The sequence below is a fragment of the Oryzias latipes genome, chromosome 3 (assembly GCF_002234675.1).
Source record: "Oryzias latipes chromosome 3, ASM223467v1".
Lineage (NCBI taxonomy): Eukaryota > Metazoa > Chordata > Actinopteri > Beloniformes > Adrianichthyidae > Oryzias > Oryzias latipes.
The window spans coordinates 7301834-7314040 of NC_019861.2; the positions used below are offsets into that span (position 1 = coordinate 7301834).

The 12207-nt window shown below is 41.9% G+C and overlaps 1 protein-coding gene across 1 annotated transcript in view; it reads left to right on the forward strand.

Annotated features, from left to right (window-relative positions):
- nell1 (neural EGFL like 1) overlaps window positions 1-6141 on the forward strand; it is a 507083-nt gene extending 500942 nt beyond the window's left edge. Inside the window, exon 20 of the mRNA XM_023952325.1 lies at window positions 5429-6141. Coding sequence (XP_023808093.1) covers window positions 5429-5479 — 51 coding nt within the window. The 3' untranslated portion in view covers window positions 5480-6141. The remainder of the gene's footprint in view (window positions 1-5428) is intronic.
- Window positions 6142-12207: the final 6066 nt, after the last annotated feature.

Sequence of the window (12207 nt, forward strand, 5' to 3'; positions counted from 1 at the left end):
ACTTTATTGCACATTATGCCATTTTACTAGGATTTACTTTTAGGTATGCAATTAGATCAAATACACATATGTATAAAAAAACAAGAAAGAAATAGAAATAAGATGGGGGGGGGGGGGGGGGGTAAACTCCATGAGAAAATGTTGAATCTATCACATACAGACAAGGTTTTGATTGCTTTTTGCTTCTTAAAATTACGAATACTATTAATATACTGATTTAACTCAGAAAAGAATACATTGAAACAGGGTTTTCGACCTGAGAATTTGCATTTATGAATATGAAATTTGGCCAAAATGAGCAAGAGATTTAAAATTAAACCAGTCCTTTAGTATATTTTTTTATATTAGACATATTTGATACAAGACATCTTTCCAAATTAAAACAAAACAAGAATCAATTTAATCATTAATGAAATCACACATCTTCTGCCAAAACACTTAACATTAGGACAATACCAGAATAGATGGATTTCTGTTTCAGGGGAATTGCAGCAAAAACTACAGAGTGTATCAATGTTTAATCTAAATCAGGGGTGTCGATCTCTTTTTGGTTCGGGGGCCAAATTCAACCCGTCTGATCTCAAGTGGGCCGGACCGGTAACATAAAACAAAATAACAGCTTTGTTTTTGTTTGTTTTTCTCAGTTGGAAAAAATGCCTCAACCAACATGGTAGCCTAATCACTTATTATTACACATTCATTCACAGAGGCCAATGGATCTCAAAATAAATGAATTTCTCTTAAAAGAAAAAGGTCTATTCAGTTTTGTACTGACTTAATATTTTACATCTGACACTGAAGCAATCCCGATAATAAACTCAAGAGGAGCTACGCAAAAAAAAAATGAAACACCCTGCCTAAAAAGAAAACTTTTTTTCCTGGAAAGCTCAGCAATCCACTTCTTTTTGACACCATTTTGGTCATTATTGTGTCACTACTGATTATTCTTATAGCAACACAACAGCCTTGAGGCTCGCAGGGAAACAAACTGCATCTTACCCAGAAGCAGAGCTGTTAGGTTTCACCTTTGGCACGCGCCAACATATGATGTTTCGCCTGTTTTGTTTTTCCTTTGCTCCCCCTAGTGGCAGAATTTCGCATTTCGGTTATTTCTTTAAGAAATCATAACTCGCAACAGGAATGGACTAAAAACGTCCTTTTTTTTTAAACATGCTTATGATTTTTGCTCTTCATGTGTGGGCCGGACTAAACTACCTGGCGGGCCGTATGTTTGACACCCCTGATCTAAATCTATTTTGAATAAACATTTTAGCTGGTATATTCTGTAAGCAATTTATAAATGGCTTGTAAAGATCAAATCCTATTTTGTCACGCTTTAGATTGGGGGGCTGTAAAACACTCAAACTGTTAATAATAAAACTGTTGTTATATTTATTAATCCCATACAAGCAATTTATAAATAGCTTGTGAATAGGATTAACAAATGCAAATTAATGTCTTTATAAGCAGCTTAATACCACATTACTCATGCTTGTTAATGTCTTATAAGTAGTTTATTAAGGAATATTAATGTATTTATAAAGAGCTTATTTAAACTTGTAAGTCAGTTGTAAGACATTTACAAATGCTAATTATTGTACTTATAAGCAATTTACTACAACATTACTAGTACTTGTTAATGTCTTATGAATAGTTTATTAAGGACTTATTATAAAGCGTTACCCCCAATTTCTTTTTACCTGGAAACAATTGAATATGTCCTAAGGGTCAGATCTAAATGTAAAGAAACACCAAGCTAGATAGAAACAGTATGTTTTGGTTAAATTTACAAAAAGTTGGAAACTGTCAAGTTGTTTAAACACAACTTTTTTATGTTTATAATTTTAACCCTTTAACACCAGAGCTTTTGCTGCAGTGTTCTTTACATTCTTTTAAATCAAGGAACTCTCAAAATGTTTAAGCAATTAGCTTACAAAAGTGAAGTGTTTGCGCAATCAATGTAAATCAGCTAAAATGAGGGAAGAACTTGCTCATCTGCCCCTTTTACATTTTTTTGCAAATCAATTTTGGAGTAAAAAAAGAAAATCATACGCACACGTACACACCTACACACACAAACACAGATTGTTCCGTGTCTTTAATCGAAAGTCATGTTTCTTTTGTTTTTGTTTTGAATTTTGGTAAAGAAAAAAATCTCACATCCTTTTAAACTATATACTATACCTTAATACTAAACTATACTAAACTAAACTCTACAATTTACCATACTAAATTGATTTAAGCTAAACTGGTTTACTATTTAAAGTGGGCAAACTTAAGAAATGTCAAAAGTGGTTGTTGTGGCCGATCCTTTTGTAACTTGGTTCTGCTTTTTGCATGAATGAAGATCCCAGCAGACATAAAACAATCAGAGAGCTGCTTTGAAATGTTGTGTTCGGTGTCAATTTCACTTTTGTGAGCGTGTATTTTTTTAGGGTGTATTCCGACTGGACCTATTTGGTTCACTTAAAGTGAACCAGAGTTAATTTCTCCCAAAATTCCGGAACAAATTTTCTGTCTGAGCAGACCCAAGAGGACCCTGGTCCAGTATCAGGAACTGCTCTCTGACCCATCTTTCGAGGTGGTCTTGGTTAATTTCCAATCGCACTGAGCTTAGGACTGCTCTGAGATTCCTCGGTCTGAATACAATCCATTCTCTGAGAGGAACAACCGGACCAAAACAACCACCGTGGCCAACATAAACAGAAGAGGAAAGTAGCAACAAATGAGCCGTGGACTGACACAAAGCAAGGATTGTTGTGTTATCAAACAGAAAAAAAGAGTCCAACTGTTTATTTTTTGGAATCTTTATTTTACCACAAACATTTCACATTTCACTTTCTGTGTCTCATTATGCGGCACAATTCAGGTCTTTGACTATTGGTAGTCAAAGCCTGGTGGAGAAAGGTTACCTTCCGAATTGGCCTGCGTCAAGAGTGACATAGACGGATGTAACAGAGAATCGGGCAATTTTTCAAAATAAAACATTTTTCAGATTCCGAAATAAATAAAACGGAATTCATGTAAGTTATTTTATTTTTTTTGTGCGGCCCGGTAACGGTCCGCGGCCTGGGGGTTGGGGACCATTGATCCAGACCCCACAAGACTTATTTTTAGGACATAGCAGCCCTAAAACTTTTTTCTTCAATGATTTGTGATCTTCACTGGTTTCCATTGATTACATGAAATCCTCTCCACCTTTATCCACCTTTGTCATTGTAGGGATAACATGTCAATGGTCATCTTGACCCCATCGGATAGCGCAAGGGTTTAGGACTTGAGTTTCAGAGTCCAGGCTGTGTGTAGGGGTGAGCCCAACCTCTTGCACAAGCTAAGGCTCCTTTCCTCCCAGGGAGGTGATGTTCCAAGTCCAAAAAGCCAAGTTCCATAACCGGAGTTTGGGCCGCAGAGGCACTCGCCTTTGACTGCCACCTAAACCACATTGCACCAGCCCCACATCGTTCTTTCAGGCTGAGCCCGACCAAGGCCCGGGGGGAGAGCCCTGGTCACCAGGCGCTCGCATGCAAGCCCCAACCCCAGGCCTGGCTCCAGGGTGGGGCCCTGGTGACGCCAATCCAGGCTATGTAATTGAGTCCTTGATTTTTCTTCTCAAGAGGGCTTCTGAATTGCTCTTTGTCTGACTCGTCACCCAGGACGTGTCTACCATGGGAGACCCTACCAGGGGCTTAAGCCACAGACACATTAGCTCCTGGGATCACTTGAGCTCTTAAACTCCTCCACCAAGTTAACGTGGCAGTTAACGGAGGAGTGTCTGATTTCCATGACAAATAGTTTTTTTGGATAAGAAACATAGAATAAATGCATTTTAAACAAACAGGTTCTGAAAGTATGATTGCGGAAATAAAGTGTTGTTTATTTTCAACATTGCTTAATGTAGCTTCTCTGGTACTTTTAAACGGTTCAGGAGCCTGAATGGCGCTTCAAAAAGGAAGGCAAAAAACACTCATTCTTTCCAGAAACATTAAAGTACAATCAGGCAACATGACAGGGTGAAGAGAGCAGTTTAACCCTTGTGCTGTCCTATCACCCCACCCTTACATTGACGTTGACCATGACAAAGGTGGATAAAGGTGAAGAGGATTTCATGTAATCCATGGACACCAGTGAAGATCACAAATCATTGAAGACAAAAGGTTCAGCGCACTGTCTAGTGGGTCTAGATGACCCAACTCCCAATGTTAAAATGCCTAGGATATCACAAGGATAATGCGGCAAAGATGCTTTATTTACATGACAGTCTGCACTGCAGCGCTTCAGCTCAGCTTTGTCACCTGCTGAACTAAACACGTATTTCACTGACATTTTGTCGACAGCCTTTTGACTTATTCTTCGTACATGAGCCGCTGCGCAGCTGTAGTGCTTCACTCGTTCTTAACTGAGCCCACTGCAAAGCACCGCAATCCGCAGTTTTATGGCAGACACATGGCACAGAGTTTCTGTACGGTACCCATCCCAAGTAAAAACTAAGTGGTGCATGTCTCATAACAACAAAACAGGCTGCTATTCGCTGAAATCCTGTAGTCGTTTTGTGCGGTGTAAAGTTGCTCAAAGAGGCTCAGTGCACGGTGCTGAAAACTAGTGGCTGACCAATCAGGAAAGGCTGCTTGACAGCAGTCTCATTACAGACCAAAGGCAAATCAAGCAGACTGTGTTAGGTTGAGTGGAAGGTTCCCAAAGCAGAGACTAAAGCCGAGGGCAGGTTGACAATTTATTCCTCAGGAACAAAAACTAAACCAGACAGGCTGCTGAATTCACGGAGCTAGACTGATATACAGGACTGGTACTAAGAGCTGCTAAATAGTAATCATCTGGCAGGAAGAAAGAGAAAGGTGCAGGCTTTTAAAGACATGCTGATGAGATGAGAATCAGGGGTGCAATGTAGAGAGGCACCAGGTTAGCCATGCCCCCCTGTTCCGCACTGATCATAACAGACTGGGTCTGGAACAAATGGTTTTCTCAATCTGAATACACCCTTAACCCTTGTGCTATCTTATGACCCCACCCTTTCATTGATGTGTTATTCCTACAATGACAAAGATGGATAAAGGTGAAGACGATTTCCTGTAATCAATGGACACCAGTGAAGATAACAAATCATTGAAGAAAAAAGGTTCAGCGCACTGTCTTGTGGGGTCTAGATGACCCAACTCTCAATGTTAAAGTGCCTAGGATAGCACAATGGTTACAGACACTCACAACTCAAACATTTTCCTTTACCTTAAGGAACCGTTTATGTGCTCAGTCTACAATTGTCTTTTGGTTTGACACCTCTTTGTCAAATAACCCAACACATCTTCTCAGAATGTGCATATTTTAAATTTCCTGAAAGTGATTCAGACTCTAAAGTGGTGTCGTGTGTGAAAGGTTCCGGTGTTTCATGCTCTCTTTGTGGTTCTGTGTTGCTCAGAATGGGAACGTTTGCTGCTCCATGGATCTCGACTGCCTTCAGAACAACTAAAGCTCTCCTCCCCTTTCTTCCACTGCTGGGCTGCCACACAGCCTCCACCATCTCACGAATCTCCCTGTGGATTCACAACACAGATTTGCGTGTGTATGTCAGCGTTTGCACAGAAAACACACAGGACAGACTTGGCGCAGAGGCTGTGCTTTTATGCCGTAACTGTGACAGCGAAGTGTGAGCAAGTGTGGGTGTGTGAGACTCAAGAGGGAAACTGAGGCCATTATCCCTCCCACAACAGTCGCCGTGTTATATCTTGAGTTTGATCCCCCTTTATGAAGCAATAGTGAGATTTGGATTTGATTTGAGGCAGTAAAAAAAAACCATTGGATATGGGTTGTGTTACTTAGGCTACGTTCACACTGCAGGCTGAAACGACCCAATTCCGATTTTTTTGCCACTATGCAACCCCATTCCGATGTTTTCATGACAGTCTGAACGACACAGATCCGATCTTTTCAATTGCGACCCAGGCCACTTGGGTATGCCGTCCTGATTCCGAAACGTATACGATCTTTTCAATTGCGACCGCCGTTTGACCGGCCAGGCGGCTTGATTCTGAACCATACGTCATCGATACGCAACAAACGTCATCATTTTGCGTTGAAGTAGGCGGGAACGAAACATAAACAACAACCATGGCGGACGATGCTGCTGAGATCAGTCAGTGGAAGGGAAGCGATGTCCCCGATTGGATTAATATATGGGGTGACAGCTCTATTCAGGCCAAACTCCAGGGCTCTTATCGCAACCGGGCAGCTTTTGAAAAAACTTCCAGCTAAATCTGGCCGAGCGTGGTGACTTTTTTTTTCCTCCCCTTTCCGACCGTGATCAGAAGCGCGGGGGACCCAAGGCGGATCCTCCTCCTCTTCCCTGTTCTGACCCTTAGATTCTCCAGGATTCTCCAGAGCGGCTTAATAAAGAATCAATATCATTTATTCTGGGGGAAACCTTCTTCTGTTACCGTTCTCCTTCCTCCGTAACACACAACATGAATGCGCGCCCACACTCCCCCCCCCCCCCCCCCCCCCCATTCTCCATCGCTGCACGCGCTCTTCTCCTGTCTCTATGGCGCTCGCGGCCTGAACACATCCTCATTCTACTACAGTGGGTACAGACGATTTGCAAAAACAGCTCCACTGTTGACAACACTGTTGTTGACATCCATTGTTCACGTTGGCTCCGCAAACAACAAGTGACGTTGTTCACCGTTGAGTACTCTTCTGCGCATACGGGTCAGTTTTGGGTCGTCTCACGGTCAGAGTGGAGACAACAAAAGTTTGGATTTACTTGGAAATGTGAACGGTCTTGCAAAAAATTAGGATTTTTTCAAAAAATCCGAATTGAGCATTAAGCCCTGCAGTGTGAACGTAGCCTAAGTCTGTGAGTTTTGTCTTTCAATTTTAAACAGAAGATTTAAATGTAAACACATTTATTACAAGATAGTGGATTCATCAGCCATCCCATCAACATCCATAAATCAACTGTCAGTAATGCTCATGCAAATGTCATTTTCTCTTGCTTAAGCAGAGGAAAGGACCAAAAAGAACAGAAAATATTTCAAATAGATCTATCATCATTAACTAGGTGCTGTCAAGAGAAGTCTTAGAATTTTTTAAACTCTCCTTAAAAGTAGCTGCTTAGGTTAAAACTAAAAGAAAAATGACATTTTATTTAACTGATAAATTTTAAATGAATTCCAGAATGACTAATCATAGTTTAATGGCATTAACTGATAGACTATCTATTGCCATCTATTTATTTATCGTAACTTATATTCCTTTGATTTGTTTTAGGTTTCATCCCGACTTTTACTAGCTCAGGGGTTCTCTAAAAGTTTTGATAACGGAGGGCCAAATTTGGAACCCAACTCATGTTCGTGAAAAAGCCTTGTTCTTTCAAAATACAGTCTCCCACCCTTTGTCACTCAATAGCTTGCACTGTTTTACCTTTCCTCAATCTTAACTACGAAGCTAGCTTCTGTAGCTGTTCCACCAGATTTGGACATTGTCTGCTGTACAGCATTGTTTCTTTTTAGTTGTTCAAGTTTACCGGTGCGCTCCTTGCCAGTAAATTTGTGGAAGTTTTTTATGTTTTTTTTACCAATTGGCGATTTATGTTGAACTCTTAAGCATGGCATTAACCTTCTTGCAGTTCAGGCACATTACATTCAGAGTCTCCCTGTGCCAGTACCCAGCCCGGATAAATAACAGGGTTGTGTCGGGAAGGGCTTCAGCTTAAAAACCTCTGCCAAACCACCTGTGCAAATCAGTGAAACCAGTTTCGCTGTGGTGACACCTGACAGGATGTGCTGAAAGGTGAACAACTTTATCCAACCCATGAGGTTCGACAAAGTGTATGTTAGTCTACTGAACTTGAAAAAACGCCTTTTCTCTTCTCCAACATGTCGTTTTTTTCTAGAGGCAGAGTGATGTCGCCTACCCCCCAGTGGTGCCATTATAGCACTACATCGTAGACTTCTGGGAATAATTTCCACAAAATCCTATAGATATTGCCAGCGACCACAAAATGGAGATTCATTTTTTCCAACCACTATACAGTTAAAGAACAATACAATCAATTAAAATTTGTTGTGGGCCACCAAAAATTTTGCACTTTGAGTACCTATAAAGCTGATGTAATGCGCTCTTGTTCCCAGGTTTTGCTGGGTTTTTTGTTTAGTTTAAATTTTTCTAAATACATTTAGCCAGTGATCTGATTGGATCCACTTTACTTTTAAACAGGCTCAACTTGTATCCTTGCATTCCAGATTTCTTCATTTTATTGCATCACAGTTGGAAAGTTTAACACTTCAAAAATGAGAAACAGATAAGAATTTAACATCTGTATCATTTCTCACCTGACTGAGGTGAGCTGAAAGGATTTTTGCACACACCTACTAAACAGGGAAATTTCTGTAGCTTGTTTTTCCTCTCTCTTTTTTTGTGGACAATTTTTAAACATCTGTGTGTTTTCACTTAGTTTTTTTAAAAGTCTTTGCGAACGTATCTTCTTCTTCTTTCTCTTTCGGCTTTTCCCATCAGGGGTCGCCACAGCAAATCATCCTTTTCCACCTCACTCTATCATGAACATCTTCTACCCTAACGTTAGCCAACTTCATGTCCTCTGTAAAGACATCCATGTATCTCCTCTTTGGCCGTCCTCTTGCCCTCCTGCCAGGCAGCTCCATCTCCAACATCCTTCTACCAATATATCCACTATCCCTCCTCTGAACATGTCCAAACCATCTCAGTCTGGCTTCTCTGACTTTGTCGCTAACACAGGCAACATGAGCCGTCCCTCTGATGTACTCGTTCCTTATCCTGTCTAACCTGGTCACTCCTAAGGAGAACCTCAACATCTTCATCTCCGCTACCTCCATCTCAGCCTCTTGTCTCTGTCTCACTGCTACCGTCTCTAACCCATAGAGCAGAGCTGGTCTCACCACTGTCTTGTACACCTTTCCTTTGAGTCTTGCTGGCCCTCTTCTGTCACACAACACTCCTGACACTTTCCTCCAACCGCTCCAACCTGCCTGCACTCGCCTCTTCACCTCTTTTCCGCAATCCCCATCACACTGAACTGTTGACCCCAAGTACTTAAACTCCTGCACCTTCTTCACCTCAGTCCCCTGTAACCTAACGCTTCTACCTTGATCCCTCTCGTTCAGACACATCTATTCTGTCTTACTACGACTGACCTTCATACCTCTTCTTTCCAGAGCAAACCTCCACCTCTCTAGCTGTTCCTCCACCTGCTCTCTACTCTCACTGCAAATTACAATGTCATCCGCAAACATCATTGTCCAGGGAGATTCCTGTCTTACCTCGTCTGTCAGCCTGTCCATCAGCATAGCAAACAAAAAAGGACTCAAAGCTGATCCTTGGTGTAGTCCCACCTCCACCTTGAACTCCTCTGTCTGACCTACAGCACATCTCACCACCGTCATACTTCTCTCATACATGTCCTGAACTACTCTGACATACTTCTCTGCCACTCCAGACGACCTCATACAGTACCACAGCTCCTCCCTCGGCACCCTGTCATACGCCTTCTCTAAATCTACGAACACACAATGCAGCTCCTTCTGACCTTCTCTGTACTTTTCCATCAACATTCTCAAAGCAAAAATGGCATCAGTGGTGCTCTTACGGGGCATGAAACCATACTGCTGCTCACAAATCTCCACTTTCTTCCTAAGCCTGGCTTCCACTACTCTTTCCCACAGCTTCATTGTGTGGCTCATCAACTTTATTCCTCTATAGTTGCTGCAGTTCTGCGTGTCACCCTTGTTCTTAAAGATCGGGACCAGAACGCTTCTCCTCCATTCCTCAGGCATCTTCTCACTCTCTAAAATCCTATTGAACAACCTTGTTAGAAATTCCACTGCTGTCTCTCCTAGGCACTTCCATACCTCCACAGGTACGTCATCAGGACCAACGGCCTTTCCGCTCTTCATCCTTTTCAGAGCCTTCCTAACCTCATCCTTTCCAATCTCTGCTACTTCCTGCTCCACAACAACCACATCTTCCTCCCTTCTTTCCCTGTCATTTTCCTCGTTCATCAGCTCCTCAAAATACTCCTTCCATCTTTTCTGTACACTCTCTTGGGTTGTTAGCACCTTTCCATCTCTGTCCTTAATCACCCTTATCTGTTGCACGTCCTTCCCATCTCTGTCTCTCTGTCTGGCTAGCCTGTACAAGTCCTTCTCTCCTTCCTTTGTGTCTAACCTGTCATATAGCTCATCGTAAGCTTTCTGTTTGGCCTTTACCACCTCTCTCTTCACTCTACGCTGCGCTTCCTTGTACTCCTGTCTACCTTCCTCAGTCCTTTCTACATCCCACTTCCTTTTAGCCAACCTCTTCCTCTGGACGCATTCCTGTACTTCCTCATTCCACCACCAAGTCTCTTTACCGTCTTTCCTCTTTCCAGATGACACACCTAGCACCTTCCTACCTGTTTCCCTGATAATCTCTGCTGTAGTTTCCCAGTCCTCTGGAAGCTCATCCTGACCACCCAGGACCTGTCTCAACTTCTGCCTAAATTCCTCACAAGTTTCTTCATTCTGTAGCTTCCACCACTTGGTCTTCTTTTCTGTTTTCCCTCTCTTCTTCTTCCTGACCTCCAGAGTCATCTTACACACCACCATGCTGTGCTGTCTGGCTACACTCTCTCCTACCACCACTTTGCAGTCATTAACCTCTCTCAAATGACCTCGTCTACATAGGATGTAGTCCACCTGAGTACTCCTACCTCCACTCCTGTATGTCACTCTATGTTCCTCTCTCTTCTGGAAGTAAGTGTTGACTACAGCCATTTCCATCCTCTTCGCAAAGTCCACCACCATCTGTCCCTCCAGATTCCTTTCCTTCACACCAAACCTGCCCATCACCTCCTCATCACCTCTGTTGCCCTCACCAACATGCCCATTAAAGTCTGCTCCAATAACAACTCTCTCTCCTCTGGGAAAACTTTCTATGACCTCATCCAACTCACTCCAGAATCTCTCCTTCACTTCTAACTCACAGCCAACCTGTGGCGCATACCCACTGACTACATTCACCATCACCCCTTCAATTTCTAACTTTAGGCTCATCATCCTGTCTGAGACTCTTTTCACCTCTAGAACACTGTTTACAAACTCCCCCTTCAGAATCACTCCTACCCCGTTTCTCTTCCTATCAACACCATGATAGAACAGTTTGTATCCTCCTCCAATACTACGTGCCTTGCTGCCCTTCCACCTTGTCTCCTGCACACACAGTACATCTACCTTCCTTCTCTCCATCATGTCTGCCAGCTCTCTGCCTTTCCCTGTCATTGTGCCAACGTTAAGAGTCCCTATTCTCAAACCTATGTTCCTGCCTTTTCCCTTCTCTCTCTGGCCACGGACCCTTCTGCCTCCCCTCTTTCTTCCACCAACAGTAGTCAAATTTCCACCGACACCCTGTAGGTTAACAGCATCGGTGGCGGTCGTTGTTAACCCGGGCCTCGACCGATCCGGTATGTCTGAAGTGTTGTGGATGATTCGCATGGTTATTTTGGCAATTTTTACGCCGGATGCCCTTCCTGACGCAACCCTCTCTATTTATCCGGGCTTGGGACCGGCACAGAAGTTACTGGCTTGCAACCCCTGTGGCTAGATTCTTTGCGAACGTATCTAAATCTAAATATTTACAATAATTAAATATGATGTATTTTTTTAAGTAATTGTCTACATTGTTTATATGTTTAGGAGGGAATTAATAGTGTTAGGACTGAAGATAAACAAATCACACACACACACTGTCTTTTACACAACCGGAACCACGGTCCGGTAAAATGACATTTTTTAACCCGAAAACACATAATATTTTGTATTGCTAAATGTTTAAAAAAAAATTTAACTGGGGTTTAGAAATGCATATATTTTAAAATCATCAGGTCACTTCTTGTATAGTGGTGTATTAAGTTAATTTGAGAAATTTTCTTGGGAATAAAATGGTGTTTATGCTTGTTTACATTGCACATTGAGAGAAACAAAGTAGACACATCATAATACTGTTGTAAAAGTTTATTTTTATTTTTTAAAGACCAATCCTAATTCTATAAAATCTCCTGACTCACTTTTCATCAATAAATACGTTTTAGACAATTCTCCTGGAAATTAGATTAAAATGTAAAATACTAAATACAGAAAATCCATTCTGCTAAATAAAGAAAATAAATTAAAAAAAACCCGTCCTTGC